Raw genomic sequence first — 16,497 nt, forward strand, 5'->3', positions numbered from 1 at the left:
TTCCCCCAACCCCTCCCCCCTCCCTTCTCCTCCCTCCCTCCTCCCTCTTAAAAGAGCGGCTTGCTCTCTGGAGCAGAAACCTCAGCTGCGAGAATATGTGAGAAGGTGATGGCTCAGTGGAGTCCTGGGGAGGGAGCTGCAGCCAAAGGGACTTTCTGTGGGGGTGGCAGGAAGCCTGCTTCTCTGAAGACTCTTCCTTACACCTGTTCCTGCCTACCAGGTCACAGCCCCTGGAGGCCTGAACAACCATGTGCTTCACCCAGGTGTTGAGAGTGAGTGGGGGGGAGGGGAGGGGGACGGGGCGGTGGGCCCCAGATACCATTTCTGCACTGTGGGTCCCCCTTCTCCCACCTGTGCTGGCCCGCGGACCTGCTGATCGCTCCACATGCACCTGGCTCTGTCCCATTCTCCTAGACCAGTGGGGGAGCCCCCTGAGGAAGCAGGGGTCTGAGGCAGTCAACAGGGCTCCAGTCTCATAATGAGCCTGAGCTTGCTTGGTCGAATGCTCTGCCATCTCTGTCCTGAAATTCTGAATAATTGTTGACAAACAGCCTCACATTCTGAGTCATTCACTTTATTTTTTACTTTTTTAAGATTTTATTTGTCAGAGGGAGAGAGAGACAGAGAGAGAGAGAGCGCGCGCACCGCACAAGCAGGGGAAGTGACAGGCAGAGCAGGCAGAGGGAGAAGCAGACTCCCTGCAGAGCAGGGAGCCCGGCATGGAGCTCAAGCCCAGGACCCCGGGATCATGACCTGAGCTGAAGGAGCTCAAGCCCAGGACCCCGGGATCATGACCTGAGCTGAAGGAGCTCAAGCGCAGGACCCCGGGATCATGACCTGAGCTGAAGGCAGACGCTTAACCCACTGAGCCACCCAGGAGTCCCTGAGTCATTCACTTTATAGAGCAGGTCCTTGTGGGGCCAGGTTTCCTGTCTGGGGGTAAATTATGGGGGGCAGCTCTGTGTGTGTGTGTGTCTTTGCGTGTGCCAGCGGTCCTGAGGAACAGGGTGTGCTGTGGGACAAGGGGGTTGCTCTAGGAGTTAGACCCAACATGTCTGTGGGGCAGCTGGAGAGGGCCAGAGGAAGCACAAATCCCAGTAGACCCTCTGTGCCCTGGAAACCAGATGTGGCCCTAAGGTAGAGATGTGGGAGGGAGGCTCTGGTGTACCTCGCACTTCGGGTCAAGCCAAGAGTCTGGGCAGGGGAGATGGGTCTGCAGAGTCAGCAGTCAGGAAGCGTTGCTGGCCACGGGTGTCCCTGCATCTCTCTCACCACCTCAGAGAAGACTGGCCATTGCCAATCCTTCCCTTGGCCAACTGTCAGCCTGGATGGAGAGCTCAGGCATTCGGTAACACGTTCAACCCTGCACTCTCCAGAGCAATGTTCCTAGGTGTGTGTGTGTGTGTGTGTGTGTGCACGCGTGTGTGCGTGCCCGTGCGCGCACACGAATACAGCAAGTGGGGGGCGGGATGGCAAGGTCACACGAGCCTGAAAAAAATCACTGTTTACCTCCACAGGCAGGCAGAAGTCTGACTGAGGTTTTATGACTCAAAATGGTAAGATCTTCCCGATCGCTTCTCGGCCTTTTGGCTAAGATCAAGTTTAGAAGCTCTTCCCGATGCCTGGTTGGGAGAGTGAGGGGAGTCTGGGTCCTGCTGTGTGGAGCTGGGAATGTCTGGCCCACCTGGGGGCGGCGGTGAGGAGGATCAGGCCTGTCTTTCCCACCGCTGCCTCTCCTCCCCTCACAGCGCCAGATGGTGGACAGTTTCTGTAACAATTCAGGCCTGACAACATCAACCAGAAGAACGAGAGCAGGTGGGTCACTGTGCCCCCCACTCGCCTGCTTTCTACAGTTTGGCTTGGGTGGGTGGTTTCACAATGATGGTGGTGATGGGGACGATGAAGATGCAGCCCCAGGTTTGCGCATTCCTTCCACTGGACAGATCCTCGCAATAGGCTAATGTCTCAGTTCACACCTGTGTGGCAGGTGTGTGCACAGGTGGGGAATGCAGAGGCCCAGGGAGGCTTAGGAAGGTGTCCAAGTCACTGGGCATATCGATGACAGGGCAGGGATGCCAGACACCTGGTCCCCAGACCCCTGGGCTGGACCCAGCTATGGGGGCCTGGCGAGCGGAGAACAGCCCGGGGCTTAGGGATAAGACTGAGTGTGGGAGATGCTGGAAGGATTAAACAAATGATTTTTCCCCAACAGGAGCAGTTAGCAGTACTGCAGCTGGAGGTGACTTGGGCATTGCTCCTCCTCCACACCTTAGTCCCCAGGGTGATGCTCAGCCACGTTACTGGGTCTGGGCTCCTGGCTCCCTGGTGACTCACCTGGCCCCATGGAGGTGACAGGGGACTGCAGACTACAGCAGGCAGGAGCGCCAGGCCGGTAGCCTCTGCCCCCTCTTCTCCCCAGGACAACTTCAATTAGGCCTTGCTCAAAGCTGGGGATCTGCATTATCAGAATAGCAATCAGGTGCGTGTGAGGCGCCCGCCTCGGCCCTCCTTGCTTCCCTTCCCCACGTGTTCTGTCTTGATTTTGGTGTTGCCATGTATGGACACAGCCCCGCTGAGCTGAGGAGGGGGAAGGGATGCCCCTCGAGACTGGGGAGGTGGCAACTTCCTGGCACCGGCCTCCCCCTCCCCAGCACACCCAGGCAAGGGCCCCCTCACCGCCCTCAGTGCCGCGTCCGTCCGCTGGGCCCCGAGGGCCGGGCTCCGATCGAGGCTGGTCAGGGTCCACACCGCGTACATGGTTTATGCTGGAAGAGGGGGAGGAAGTCGGAGGGAGAAGTCCGCGCGTGTGGGGACCTGCTGGCGGGAAATCTGTCTCCCAGATTCTCAGAAAGGTTGGGAGGCCTCAGCCCGGGCCAGGACCTGAACGGCCCCCAACCCCGTCCCTGCAGGACTCCACTCCATTACTTCCCGAGGTGTAGCAGGAACTGGGCTCCAGGGTCTGGAGGTCCTCTGTCCTTTCCCTGGAAGACTGGAGTCCTGAGGGCTGCTATCCCAAGGAGTCCTTTTGTAACCGAGCCCTGAGGTCCTTTCAAAGGCTGCTGGGCCGCCTCTGGCAGAAGTGGCAGGCCGCGATGGCTTGGTTGAAGAAGACCCTGGCTGCTGGCATGCAGGCCCTTTGCAAGGTGGTGGAGGCCATCTGGAGTGTGTTTAACGATTTCTGCTCCTTCATGGCACAGGTCCTCAGGAGCGCCATCCAGGCCTAGCGAAACCCCCTGACCGGTATCCTTCCCCAGGTCTGGCCCATCACTGTGGCTATGGTGTCTTAATAAAAGTTGGTCGAACCCAGTGGAATGCCTGTGGTGTCAGGAGCAGGGGGCACCAGTGGATGGGAGGGGACATGTGTCACGTGGACCCGAACTGGGGTCCACCTGACCGCTCTAAATCTGTACGTGGGACACTGGTGTCACAACTGGTCACGGACTTGTGGAGAGGACTGGAAGGCCGATGCCTTGCCTGATGCGTAGTAGAGACTCAGTAAATGGTGCTCCCAGAGCAGCAGGGAGCTCAGGCCTGAGGAGCTTTCAGCCCTCGTTTCTTCTCCTGACCCGGGTCTTCATCGTTCGCTGGGCCACAGAAGCTCCTCGGTCTTCCTTCCAAGATCAGAGGCCTTGGGGTTGGGGCATGGGAGGGGGGGCAGGATGGAGGACGGATGGGGAGGGTGGGTGTACCCCTGCCTGTGCCAGGCAGAGAGGCAGCTTGGGGGGGAGGGCAGGAGTCACGTCTCAGGCCTGTGGCCTGTGGCCTGGTGTGGGTCTGCAAATGCAGGAACTCAGGGGAGGAGGAGAAGGCCAGGGCTGGAAGGGCTCAGGTCAGCTCATCATTTTTCTTTTCTTTTCTTTTTTTTTTTTTTAAGATTTTATTTATTTATTTGAGAGAGAGAGACAGCGAGAGAGGGAACACAAGCAAGGGGAGTGGGAGAGGGAGAAGCAGGCTTCCCGCTGAGCAGGGAGCCCGATGTGGGGCTTGATCCCAGGACTCTGGGATTGTGACCTGAGCCGAAGGCAGATGCTTAACGACTGAGCCACCCAGGCGCCCCTCTTTTTTTGCTGTTTTTGTTTTAAGATTGATTGATTGATTTGCGAGAGAGAGAGAGAGAGAGAGAGAGAGAGAGAGAGAGAGAGAGGTACAGAGAGCGACTCTTTCTCAGACTACCAGTTGGGGGGGACCCAATGCAGTGCAGGCCCAACCCATGAGCTCAAGCAAGACCCGATCTGAAATTGAGGCTCAGCTGACTAAGCCGCCAGGCACCCCTCCTCCTTTCCCCCAAGCTCCCCCGCCCCCCACTGACTTCCTGCTTCTGGCAGCCTCACACAGATTTTGCATTGGGAGCGTCCGGCCGCAAATAGCAGCTGCTGAGGTGGAGCTGAGGGGGGTGGTTCCAGGGCCCCGACCTGAGAACAGAGCAGGAAGGAAGGAGGAAATGGGCCTGGGGCAGGGGACCACAGGCACTCCGCTGGGTCTGAGAAGGATGCTGAGGTGAGAGAGGCATGTGCGGAGGGGCTTGGGAGCCAGGAGGCCTCAAGGACTGGGGGCACTTCTGTGAGTCAGCATTCCCCCCTCTCCTGTCGGCCAGCTTCTTCAGACCCTTTTGGATCATAGGAAGTAAATTCTTGATTCTTAGAAAAATCGCCTCCCTGGGGGCCACCTCTGAGTCCAGCAGGAGGCGATAATGGCTGAAGCATACCCTGCTAGCAGCTTCTTGGTGGCCCCGATCATCCTCATGGACCCTGCTTGCTAGCAGCCCCTGCCCTACAGGGGACAGTGTTGGGGGGATCTTCCCCTTGGCCATGTCCTCTCTCCCCACTTCCTGTCAGCATTCAGGTTGTCTTAGATCCTTGCCCTGCATTTTCAAGTGACCTTGTGTCAAAATGCCACTTCTTGTGACTTCTGCACTGATTTCCTTTGAGAAAACTCACCTCCTGTGCTGACCATCAGGGGCTTTTATGAACCCATGGCCCCATCAAAGTCACCGTCATCCAGAGCCTAGACAACTTCCAGGCTCTTCTCATTGGTCTCCCTGGTCTTGCCTCTTTCAAGCCAAATCTATCTAGCACCAAGGTCAAAACAATTTCATTGCAGAATGAAGTAACTCCCTGCTTAAAACCCTCCCCTCTTCCCATCATAAATATACTCTGACTGGGGTGCCTGGGTGGCTTGGTGGGTTAAGCGTCTGCCTTCGGCTCAGGTCATGATCCCGGGGTCCTGGGATCGAGCCCCGCATCAGGCTCCCTGCTTGGCGGGGAGTCTGCTTCTCTCTCTCCCACTCCCCCTGCTTGTGTTCCCTCTCTTGCTGTCTCTCTGTCAAATAAATAAAAATTTTAAAATAAATAAATAAATAAACTCTGACCTTGGCCTCTAAGGCCGTCTCTATCATCAGGTTCCTTTTTTTTTTTTTTAAGATTTTATTTATTTATTTGAGAGAGAGAGAGAAACAGCATGAGAGGGGAAAGGGTCAGAGGGAGAAGCAGGCTCCCCACTGAGCCAGGAGCCTGATGTGGGACTCGATCCCAGGACTCGGGGATCATGACCTGAGCCGAAGGCAGTCGCTTAACCAACTGAGCCACCCAGGCGTCCTGTATCATCAGGTTCCTACAGAGCTCCCTCAGGGACAGTATTCTTCAGCTGCCTGCTCAGCAGCTCAGGGCCTTTGCACATGCTGTTTCCTCTGCCAGGGATGCCCTTCCCCCAGTCCTTCTGTGGTTGCCTCTCCCTTCTGTTTCAGGCCTTGTTCTCCTCAATAGCGCAGCACATTCCCTAGTACACAGTAGGTGCTCAAGAAATAATAAAGCCCCCAAATGCTGTGGGTTCTCCCAACTCCTTACTCTCTTAGTTGACTAAGAAAATTATCTTCTTGAAATTTTCTGCTCTGGGGTCTTCCACAAGTCTAATTTGTTCTGTGACATCCAGTGACTCTCTGTACCCTACCTGATCTTCCTCCCAACCCCCAAAAGCATAGAGCTTCCCCAAGCTCAGAGCTTCCCACTCAGTTGTGCCCAAGAGCCATCTCTACTTTCCCACATTTGTGAGTGGATTTTCCCCAAGTCCCGTGAGCGCTTGTTGACGAGTTCACTTCATGTTCACAAGCATCTGCTAAACAGCAATTACGTGTCAGGTTGGAGGGACAAAAACAACTTAGAAAAAAAAGTGTGGATATAAAAAGCCACAGACAGAAGCAGGAAGAGCATGTGTGTCTTCTGCAGCTGAGGGGGCCTGTTTTCTTTCCTGTGGTCTTAACAGAAGTCACATGATTTTAAATCTGTCTATTAGTTGGGAAAAAAACAATCTGTCTTCCAGAGTAGAGAAGAGGCCAAAATTGCCTGGTAGGTAGAAGGTGTGGAAATCAGCCAAACCAGCTTTGGGTTTACAGGATTATGGGTCATTAAGGGGTCTCGAGCCCACAATCCAACTTGACCATCAAGCAGGTTTCATTTCATCTGCTAGCATCTTCAAGTTGAACTAGTTACCTACATTCCAAAAACAAGGTTTCCCATAAGAACCCAGAATCTGGGAATTTAAATTTTATTCCATTTTAATTAATTCAAACAGCCACATATGGCCAGAGGATACTGTATTGGACAGCAGAGATTAGGGGCAGACTCCAGAGAAGGAAAAATTCCAGGGTGGCATTCCGTGGCCTTACAGCTGGCTCCGATAGTTGGCACCCCTCTGCCACCCCCCCAACTCTAGGCCTTTCCGGGGTGTATGTGTGTGGGCGGGGCTCTCTCTGGACCTGCTCCTATCTAGAGTACTGTGGAAGGAGCTGGGGTAGGGAAGGGAAAAGGCATCCCTGTCACAGTGCTGAGGGTAACAGCGTTTGGGTGGATCTCAAAAAAATTAGAAGAGTGGTTTTTCAAGCAGGCCATTTTACTTTAGGTACTTTGAAATATACCCCTGAGGCCAGGGAGATGCCTGGGGCGGCGCGGGGGTGGGGGGCGGGCGTACTAACACGCAGGGTTGGTGGAGCCAGCGGGAGGCCAGTGGAGTGGGGGACCGCGACGTCCTCTGCAGGCCACCGGGGAGAGGCGCGCAGGGCAGGCCCGGCGGAACCCAGGTGAGGCTAGTACAGGGTCTCGCGGGCGTGGGTTCTCAGGTGCCGCAGCAGGTGCGAGTTGCGGCTGAAGCTGCGGCCACACTGTGCGCACGAGTAGGGCCTGGCCCCGGTGTGCACCAGCATGTGGCGCAGCAGATTACAGCTGCGGCTGAAGCTCTTGCCGCACTCCCGGCACTCCTGGGGGGGCTCGGCCTGCCGGGACGCCGCCTCGTTCCCGGCCCCCGCGTGGGTGGCCAGGTGCCGCTGCAGGTGCGCGTTGCGCCGGAAGCTGCGGCCGCACGTCGGGCAGCTGTAGGGCCGCTCGCCAGTGTGGCTGCGGCGGTGGCGGGCCAGGTTGGAGCTGTTGCGGAAGCGGTAGCCGCAGGTGTCGCAGGCGTGGGGCTTCTCCCCGGTGTGGATGCGCTGGTGGCGCGCCAGGTGGGCGCTCTGGCTGAAGCCTTCGCCGCACTCGCTGCAGCGGCAGGGCTTCTCGCCCGTGTGGCTGCGCCGGTGGCGGGCAAGGTCCTGTGTCTGGCTGAAGGTCTTGCCGCACTGGGTGCAATGGTGGGGCCTCGGGCCGCCGTGGGTCAGGAGGTGGCGGGCGAGACCCGCCCGGCGCACGAAGCGCTTGCCGCAGTGCGGGCAGCTGTAGGGCTTCTCGCCCGTGTGTACCCGCTGGTGGCAGACCAGCTGGGAGCTCTGGCTGAAGCTGCGGCCGCAGACCTGACAGGAGAAGGGCCGCTCGCCCGTGTGCACGCGCCGGTGGGCCCCCAGGTGCTCGCTGCGCCGGAATGCCTTGCCACAGTCACCGCACACGTAAGGCCTGCGCTCGGGGCCTGGGCGCAGGCTGCCCGAGCACTCAGAGCACTGGTGGCCCTTGTCCTTGGCGTGGATCCGCAGGTGGCGCTTGAGGCTGGAGCGGCGCTGGAAGGTTTGGCCACAGTGAGAGCACAGGACCACGGCCAGCTCGCGTGCTTCGCTCTTGGTCTCAGGGACGCACGGGGACTTTTGGTCCTGGGCGTGCGCCAGCAGGTGCTGCATGAGGTTGGCCCGGCGCTGGAAGCCCTGACCGCACTCGGCACACAGAAAGGCGGGCTCAGAGGAGTGAGTCTGAAGGTGTTTGTTCAGATGTGAGCTCTGGCGGAAGCGGTGGCCGCAGAGGTGGCAGGCATGTGGCCGCTCGTCCGTGTGCGTGCGCATGTGCAGCTTGAGGATGGAACTCCGGCCGAAGCTCTTCCCGCAGCACTGGCAGGGAAAGGCCCGAGCGCTGGGGTGAGACCGCAGCTGGTGGGCCTCCAGGCAGGCCAGCTCTCGGAAGCTCACCCCGCAGTCTGTGCAGATGAATTCCATCCCTGGCTCCGACCTGGGCATCTCCCCTGCCACTTTGACCTCCAGAATATCACTCCTGCCGGGAGGGGACCCTCCTTCACCAGAGCCACTCACTTCTGGGCCCGGCCCCAGCACCTGAAGGTGGGGCTCTTCTGCCACCCCAGCACCATCTGCCCCAGACTCTGTGGAGACGGCAGCAGGCCAGGCCACCCCTTTGGGCTCCTCTTTAAACTCCTCATCTGCGGTTCTGTTTTCAAATCCTGGGAAAGAAGCAGAAAAGAGGGATGGGCAGGCGTATTCTTAGAGGCTCCCAGGAATCGCCCAGAACCTCAACGCCTCAAAGCAGAAAGAAACCCGGGGTTCCTGCAAAGCTGGTGGGTGGGTAGAGAGGGAGGGTAAAAACCAGACAACATAGAATTTACCACAGTAACAGCTTTCCTTTTTTTTTTTTTTTTAATTTTTAAGTAGGTTCCATGCCCAGTGTGGAGCCCAAACTGGGCCTTGAACTCACAAACCTGAGATCAAGACCTGAGCTGAAATCAAGAGTTGAAAGCTTAACCTGCTGAGCCAGCCAGGTACCCCAATGACTACCCATTTTAAAAGCTCAAAGTTAATGGGGTTGATGATTAGATCAGACTCAATGAGCCTTTAAAATAAATGAATGAATGGCTGAACAAAGGAAGAAAGGAATGAATCCTCATCAAGATAGCCCATTTTTATATATTTTTAAGATTTTATTTCTTTATTTGAGAGAGAGAGAGATCGCCCAAGTGCATGTGCATGCGCTAGTAGGAGGGCAGAGGGAGAAGCAGACTCCCCCATGAGCAGGGAGCCTGAGGCGGGGCTTGATCCGGGGACCCTGGGATCATGACCTGAGCGGAAGGCAGACGCTTAAACGACTGAACCACCCAGCTGACCCCACATAGCCCACTTTTAGCCAAAGAGGCCAAAAGTCAGGTAGGATCTGAGCCTCAGGGGCCATTCTTGAAACACAAAGAGCCTTCAGTGTTAATAAGCGGGAAGGGCCTCTTACCCAGAGGGTGCGGGGGCCAAGCCTTCTTTGCTGGGACATCTTCAAAGGTCAGGGACTCCTGTAACAAAAGGAAGGACAGAGACCCTCAGTGAGAGAGGGTCCCCCTATGTCCTGAGGGGGATGATGAGCTTTTAAGGTTTAAGTGAAGGAAGACATGAATTCACTACAATTGCAGAGGCCGAGAACATCCAGGGCAGAACATTCTGGAATGAGGGTACTAGTCCAGCTCACCAGCACAGCTGCCAGCTCCTGATCTCGGGAGTTTTCCTCCAGCCATAGGACAGGGCCCTGGGGGACTGAGAGCACGGGGCGGGGGAGAGAGCTGTTAGAAGCCAGACTTACCCTCCACGTAGCTACAGGGAGTACACCCATTGCCGGGGCCCCAAGAGAGACATTGGCTCTCTCCCATCCCTGTCAAAGAGGGAGGCTGCCTACTTCTCACCCCACCCTCCACCCTCACATACCGTGCCTCCCAGCTCCCACCTTCCCGGGGTACCAACTCCTCACCAGTCTCTTGCAGGGCCTGGAACGTCCTCTTGGGACCTGGGCTCAGTGGCTGCTTTGCACTTGGCGGATGTCTCCAGGTCTCCAGCTCAGCGGGCTTGGAAGGCCCTGGCTGGGATGGCAGGGGTTCCTTCGGTGCCTCCAGGGCTGGAGGTCCTTCTGAGGGCAGTTCCTTTTTGGGGCTGTGACTGGAGACCTGGGAAGAGCCCCCCTGTTCCTCCAAAGTGATGTCTGCCCGGGGACAATTCTTACCAGTATTAAAACTAAAATCCTGTTCAAAATACATCTATGTTAGGCAACGGACAGGACGGGGCGATAGTCCAAGGGAAACGCGACCAAGGAAACGCGACCAAGGAAAGGTGAGAGTCGGCGGAGTTAGGAGGTTAAAAAGGAAATTATTGCAGGGAGGGAAATGGAGTGATTTCTTCATGGGGCACTGAAGTCCCTGTCTCCCTACCTGCTGTCCAGCCCACCTGGCCACCACCCTCTTACCAGGGGCCCCACGGCACTGGACTCCCTCTGGATGCCCTCCAGCAGCAGCACCACCTCCTCGCCGTCCCTGAGCTGCTGGCCCTGCAGCCGAGCCAGGAGGTGGGGGGGCAGCACGCTCAGGAACTGCTCCAGCACCAGCAGCTCCAGGATCTGCTTCTTGGTGTGCATAGCTGGCCTCAGCCAGTGGTTGCAGAGCTCCCGAAGCCGGCTCAGGGACGCCCTCGGCCCCATGTCCTCCTGATATTGGAAGCATCTGAAGAGCTGGTGAGCCACCTCGGGCCGGGGCCTGGCCTGTGCATGCCTGATGTCCTCCTGACCAGGAGCCTCCTCTTCCTCCAGTTTGACTGCTCCAAGCTGCTCTGGCTCTTGGGCAGCCGGGACGGGCTCTTCAAGCATCCTTCAGCCTGGGGGGTGGCTCGCTGCAGCAGGTCCCACTCTTGGGTCTCTCCCTCTCTGCTCCCACACCTGTGGTGTTAAGAAATGCCTAAGATGTGGCCTCCAGAGGAAGCACTTCTCTCACTGGTCATGGGTAAGGTCTCAGAGAGCAGGACAGCCCATGGCCCCAGCCTGACCAAAACACTAAAAGGCAGAGAAAACTGATAGTTCTGTCTTTTCGTCCCTTCCTGCAGCATTTAGAACTTCACCCCAGGGATCAAAATTGGCATTCCTGAGACAGGACGGCTGTTTCCCTGCCTCTTGTTACTGTGCCGTGGGGAGTGTGCGGCATCACCAAAGATGCGCGTTGCCATAAATATTTCATGGCAATGCAATCCAGCTCTGCTTTATTTTTTTTTAAAGATTTTATTTATTTATTTGACAGAGAGACAGAACACAAGTAGGCAGAGTGGCAGGCAGAGACGGAGGGAGAAGCAGGCTCCCCACTGAGCAGGGAGCCCGATGCGGGGCTCGATCCCAGGACCCTGTCATGACCTGAGCCGAAGGCAGACGCTTAACCGACTGAGCCACCCAGGCGCCCCAATCCAGCTCTACTTTAGACCCAACTTTGCATTGCAAGGACTAAGAACAGGTGGGGGTGGGGGTGTGGTGGATAAGAGTGATGGTGTTTAAGGTACAAACTTGTAACCAGGAGTAAATAATCCACAGAGATCTAATGCACAATATAATGAACACAGGCAATAATAGCGTACTATAATTATGTAATGTGATAAATATCACTCCACTGGCAATCATGTTACAATATATGAATGTACCAAAGTAACATGCTGTACACCTTTAAGGTATACAATGTTACATGTAAAATTTATTCAATAAAAAAAAAAAAAAAGAACGGGAGCCTCCGTGGTGCAGTCGGTGGGGCGCCTGACTCTCAGTTTCAGCTCAGGTCATGGTCTTTAGGTGGTGGAACGGAACCCTGGGTGGGGCTCAGCGCTTGTCCCAGAGTCAGCTTGGGATTCTCTCTCCCTCTCCCTCTGCCTCTCCCACTTGTGCTCTTTCTCTCTTTAGAATAAATAAATAAATAAATCTTAAGAACAAACAAGTGAAATGATCCCTCAAAGAAACAGTGGAACAAATTGCAAATGCAGAATATTCCGGCAAACAACGGGCCCAGTTTCTTCGGTGTTATTTTAACAAGCGCCTGTAGGGGGAGCATTGCCCTAGAGGAAACTAACAGCCACACAAGCAAATGAATGAACTTTGATTGGAGCCGGATGTTTTTATTTTATTTTAAAAAATATTTTATTTAGGGTCCCTGGGTGGCTCAGTTGGTTAAGCGACTGCCTTCGGCTCAGGTCATGATCCTGGAGTCCCGGGATCGAGTCCCGCATTGGGCTCCCTGCTCAGCAGGGAGTCTGCTTCTCCCTCTGACCCTACCCCCTCTCATGTGCTCTCTCTCTCTCTCTCTCAAATAAATAAATAAAATCTTTAAAAAAATATTTTATTTAGGGGTGCCTGAGTGATTTAGCTGGTTAAGTGTTTGCCTTCAGCTCAGGTCATGATCCCAGGGTGCTGGGATTGAGCCCCCCCCCCAGCTCCCTGTTCAGTGGGGAGCCTGCTTCTCTCTCTCCCTCTCAAATAAATAAATAAATAAAATCTTTTTTAAAAATTAAAAAATGTTATTTGTTTGAGAGAGAGAGAGAGAGAGAGAGAGAGAGCATGAGCGGGGGGAGGGGCAGAGGGAGCTCTAACTGAGCCACTCAGGTGCCCCCTTTGTGCTGTTCTTTCAGTGTCTCTGAAAAATTGACAATTTTGAAGATAATAGGTGTGCATGTGTCGGCAAGGGTGGGGGGAGCTCATGCATGTGATTTCTCCTTGACCAGACATTCTGACTCTCACTTTATGGCTCTGGAGGTGGTTCTCAGTAGTCAAGGCCAAGGCCACCCAGGTGGTCAGTGCAGGGCTGAGCACCCACCTGGTGTTCCAATCTCATTTCCCAGGGTTCCACCAGAGACAGAGGCCAGGATGAGCCAGAGAGTGGGGAGAGGTGGGTGGGTCTCCAGATGAGAGACCAAGACTAAGGCTTACAACTGGCAGCAATTTGTGACAGATACGTTCCCAAGGCCGACAAAAGTGGCTCTGCCCACTTCAGAGGCCTCTAGTGGGTACACTCTTGGGAGCTGGGTGATGGGCAGGAGAGGCCGTTGTTTCTCTTTCTTTCCTATTTCTTTCTTTCTTTCTTTCTTTTTTTTTAATTCTGGATTCTTCCTGGGTCTACCTCTCTGGAAAGTATCCACCCCCAAGTAGCAATAAAAAGCTTTAACTGGCCACCAGGGGGCAACGGTTTCACACACAGACGACCTCCCAAGCTCACTTCCCAAGTGCGTACCAGCCCCTCTCCTGCCAGAGAGTTAAGGGGCTACTCACTCATTCCTTGTGGGGCCGCCCAGATCTACCAACAGGGAGATGCCCCAAGTTCAGCCTCACCCAGAGGACTCAGTTCAGTCCTTCAGCACAACTCAGAGGGCTTTCATCGTCCTGACTAGGCCAGCACTTTTGCTCCAGAGTTTTGAGGCACATTTATATTTTAATTTGGGCCAAAATTACTTTATGGAAACAAAAACCCAAGCTCCAACATTTGTCTGCCCTCCCTGCTCTCTGACCTCAAGGCTACAAATGAGCTTCTCCCCAGTCTGTCCCCTGACCCACACCCCATGGACATCCCAAGCACGGGCAAGGGAAAAATGGCTCTCGCATCACTCTGCACCACATAAAGGGAGTAGAGCAGTGCTGGGCACCTGGACGACAGCACGTGGTGGGCGTGCAGGAGTGTTAGCAATCGCAGTTCTCGTTCTTACTTAGCAACAACACAAATGACCACAGCTAACAGTTGGTCCCATCACTGACCCATTTTACAGCTGAGGACAACAAGGCTCAGAGGTACAGACACTTGCCAAGGAGGTAACCCAGCCTTGGCAATGCCGCCAGGGAGAAGTCAGCCTGGCCAAGAGCTTTGGGCAGTTTATTGAGACCCCCTTGTTGCGGGGCTAGGGGGCTCCCTGAGGCTCCTGTTCAGTTGGGGGGAATGAGGTGTGGCAGAACAGAGGAAAGTGGGTTTTAAACCTGGCTGGTCACTTCCCACCTGAGGAGGAGGATTGATGGGGATGCTGAAGACCCAGGCTTCCATCCTGGACACCTGACCAGGCCGGCGCTCATCTCTCCAGCCAGCCTCCCCCTTCCTGCTTCTCCCCAGTCTCCCGCCCAGCCGCCCAGCTGCCCAGCCGCGGAGCCAACATTCTTTCCCGCATTTGGCATCTGACCCCACATGGGGCACTTTCCACCCCTTGGCGGCTCTCTGCAGGGACTCCACCACTCACCAGCAACCTGTCTCTCCCTGTCCACTGTCGTGCTGTGCCACAACCATGGTTGAGTGTCTCTCTCCCCTTGGCAAGTAGGAACTGTGTCTTGTTCAAAATGGTTCCCCTAGCTCTTGAAGGGGCTTCAGTGTTAGTTAGTAGAAATAACAAAATGAGAATGATAATGCCTACCTGGAAGGTGTGCTTACTGAGGAATGCATGCAAAAATGTCTGGTGCAGAAAAGCTCTCTGATAAGTGTTCAGGAAAATGGGCTTTTGTTTCATTGTTTTGGCAGCACGAGCAAAATAATAGAACCAATCACGGGTAATCAGTCACCTTGTAATAATAGCTGGTAGCTATTGAGTGCTAGTATGTATGGGTTCTCTGCTCAGGGTTGCTTAATCCCACCCCAGCCCACGTGGTAAATTATAATTTCTCCACTTGACAAGGGTAAAGACCACGCTCCGGGAGGATGGGTGACTTGCTCAAGGTCACACCAGGTGGAGCCAAGATTTTTTTTAAGGTAAGAACACTGATCTTGACCACTATGCAAAAAAGCTCAGAAACAGAAAAGAACCCAATTTCTCTCCCTCCCTGTGCAATTTGCCTAGTTTTAGCCAGAATATCCCAGCGCGAATCGGAGGAAAAAAAATGAGATTCCGAAGTCTAGCCCTTGGGCCTAGACACACACAGGGGTGCCCGGAACCTCCAGGTGAGGTCTTGCCAAAAGGTTTGAAAGAGATGGAATTTAAGGGAAGTTGGCCTAAGAGTCTCTCCCTGCCCCCTCAGTCTTCAGGACAAAAGCTCCGTTCATATGCACATCTGTGGGGGGTGGGAGGCTCTTCAGCCACCCTATCTGGAGCCCAGAGAGGTGGGGAGGCAATGGCTGGACCTGCCCAGGGTGGAGGTGCTGCCACAAGACCCACGCAGACAGCAGGAGAGCCCAGAGCCAGGATCCTCAGCCAGGAACCCTCCCTTTCTCCCTGGACATGGCTGGCAGGAGATTGGCTGGCTTGTTTCTGTTGGCCAGGCTCCCTTCCCGGTGCTGGGGTGAGTCGGTGAGGCCGGCCGGTCCACCTGGGGACACATGGAGCCTGCCTTACCCTCCCCAGTGGGTGCAGCAAGCCCATGCTACAGGAAGTCCCACCAGCCTCCTTGATGACCCCATAGCTACAGGTCCGCAGAGCTGGCTGGCACTGGGCTCCCAGCATAGACGACCCACATCCTCCCAAGACTTCTTTCCAGCTTCCTAATCCCCCATCCCATCGCTGAGGCCCGGGTCCCCCTTTTCCCTCTGAGCTGCTAGGAACTCCTTAGGTCTGTCCTGGCAGCCTTCACCCCAGGCTTCCCTGCAACTCACCACTCGGGGTCCCCACTCCAGAGATGGAAGTGCTAGGGGTTCTTTGAGGGCCCCAGGGCCAGAGTCAGCCTCGACCAGACTGGGAAAGGACTCCGGGAAAACTGAACAGGAAGTTCCCTGCTCTAGTCCCATCCAGGTAATGAGGGGGCTTCCTCGAGTTAACCCTTAACCTCCCAGTTTGGGAGTGGGGTGGGGGAGAGGGCGGGGCCAGAGAAATGAGGGCAAAGTGGCTAAGCCAGACTCCAGCCTGGGACCGAGAATGAGAGTCTAACTACCCCTCCAGGTAAGAACTGCTCCCCTCCTAATCAGGACTGTTCCTGTTCTCCTTGTGGGGAGGGGGTCTGTCAGCCGTACTTTCTGGGGGGACCGGAGCTGCCATTTTAAAAGGCCTATTGTGCGCTGGGCTCTTTGCTAGCATTTCATTCATGTGACAGATCTCTGCCAAGGGCCTGCTATGTGCCAGGCACAGTTGCAGGTGCTGAGGTGAACAGGAGCAGGCCCCGACCTCAGACGGCTTACACGCAGGTGTGCTGGAGCTGTCCCGGGGTAAGAAAACAACATGACCACGTGACGGGGGAAGAAAGCGCGCCATCAACACCACCTAAGATCTTCCCAAGAATCTTGCCTGGTGGCTTTTGTCCCAGCTTTCCCAAAGAGGAAGCAGGGACTTCCGGGAGGGGATGTGACCTCCCCACTGGCCTTGAGCCCGACTCTACCTCTAAAGTCAAGCCTTTCCCTTTGCTCTGAGGTGTCTTTTTGGGTCGTGCCCTTGGCTGGCCGCAGCCCGTAGGGCGCTTTCCTCGGGAGAAACTGCGGTTCAGAGCCCGCGGGCACTCTCGTGGCACCACCTGTTCCGGGCACCCGGGACACTTGCTCGGTGGCCGGAGGCTCGGCATTGGCCGCCTCTCGGCCTAGGCCCGTTGATCGGTCGGGGCCAGACCCTGCGCTCGCTCTGGCTCTTCTGCCGGGTCCTTG

General features: G+C 55.6%; 2 protein-coding genes across 2 annotated transcripts; one reads left to right on the forward strand and one right to left on the reverse strand.

Moving 5' to 3' along the window:
* The first annotated feature begins 93 nt into the window (after positions 1-93).
* On the forward strand, positions 94-3,627 carry IL32 (interleukin 32). The gene is given in 7 exon segments (XM_027611675.2): positions 94-272; positions 1,518-1,556; positions 1,749-1,781; positions 1,783-1,815; positions 2,213-2,239; positions 2,420-2,479; positions 2,910-3,627. Coding segments are annotated over 7 exon segments (531 nt in total). The 5' UTR covers positions 94-248; the 3' UTR covers positions 3,225-3,627.
* A 1,934-nt stretch (positions 3,628-5,561) lies between these two features.
* ZSCAN10 (zinc finger and SCAN domain containing 10) lies at positions 5,562-10,791 on the reverse strand. The gene is made up of 4 exons (XM_027611674.1): positions 10,410-10,791; positions 9,645-9,709; positions 9,414-9,471; positions 5,562-8,640 (listed from the first exon to the last, which is right to left on the reverse strand). The coding sequence occupies exons 1-4, from the start codon at positions 10,660-10,662 to the stop codon at positions 7,079-7,081; spliced, it is 1,938 nt and encodes a 645-aa protein (XP_027467475.1). The 5' UTR covers positions 10,663-10,791; the 3' UTR covers positions 5,562-7,078.
* Between the last annotated feature and the right edge of the window lie 5,706 nt (positions 10,792-16,497).

This window comes from Zalophus californianus, chromosome 10 (genome assembly GCF_009762305.2).
Source record: "Zalophus californianus isolate mZalCal1 chromosome 10, mZalCal1.pri.v2, whole genome shotgun sequence".
Lineage (NCBI taxonomy): Eukaryota > Metazoa > Chordata > Mammalia > Carnivora > Otariidae > Zalophus > Zalophus californianus.

Excerpts from the sequence above, each read along its gene's own strand:
- ZSCAN10 (XM_027611674.1), bottom strand. The coding sequence starts at position 10,662 with ATGCTTCCAATATCAGGAGGACATGGGGCCGAGGGCGTCCCTGAGCCG. Across the intron at positions 9,472-9,644 it reads AGGAGCTGGCAGCTGTGCTG|GAGTCCCTGACCTTTGAAGA; the intron begins GTGAGCTGGACT and ends CTTTTGTTACAG. Across the intron at positions 8,641-9,413 it reads TTGGCCCCCGCACCCTCTGG|GATTTGAAAACAGAACCGCA; the intron begins GTAAGAGGCCCT and ends CTTCTTTCCCAG.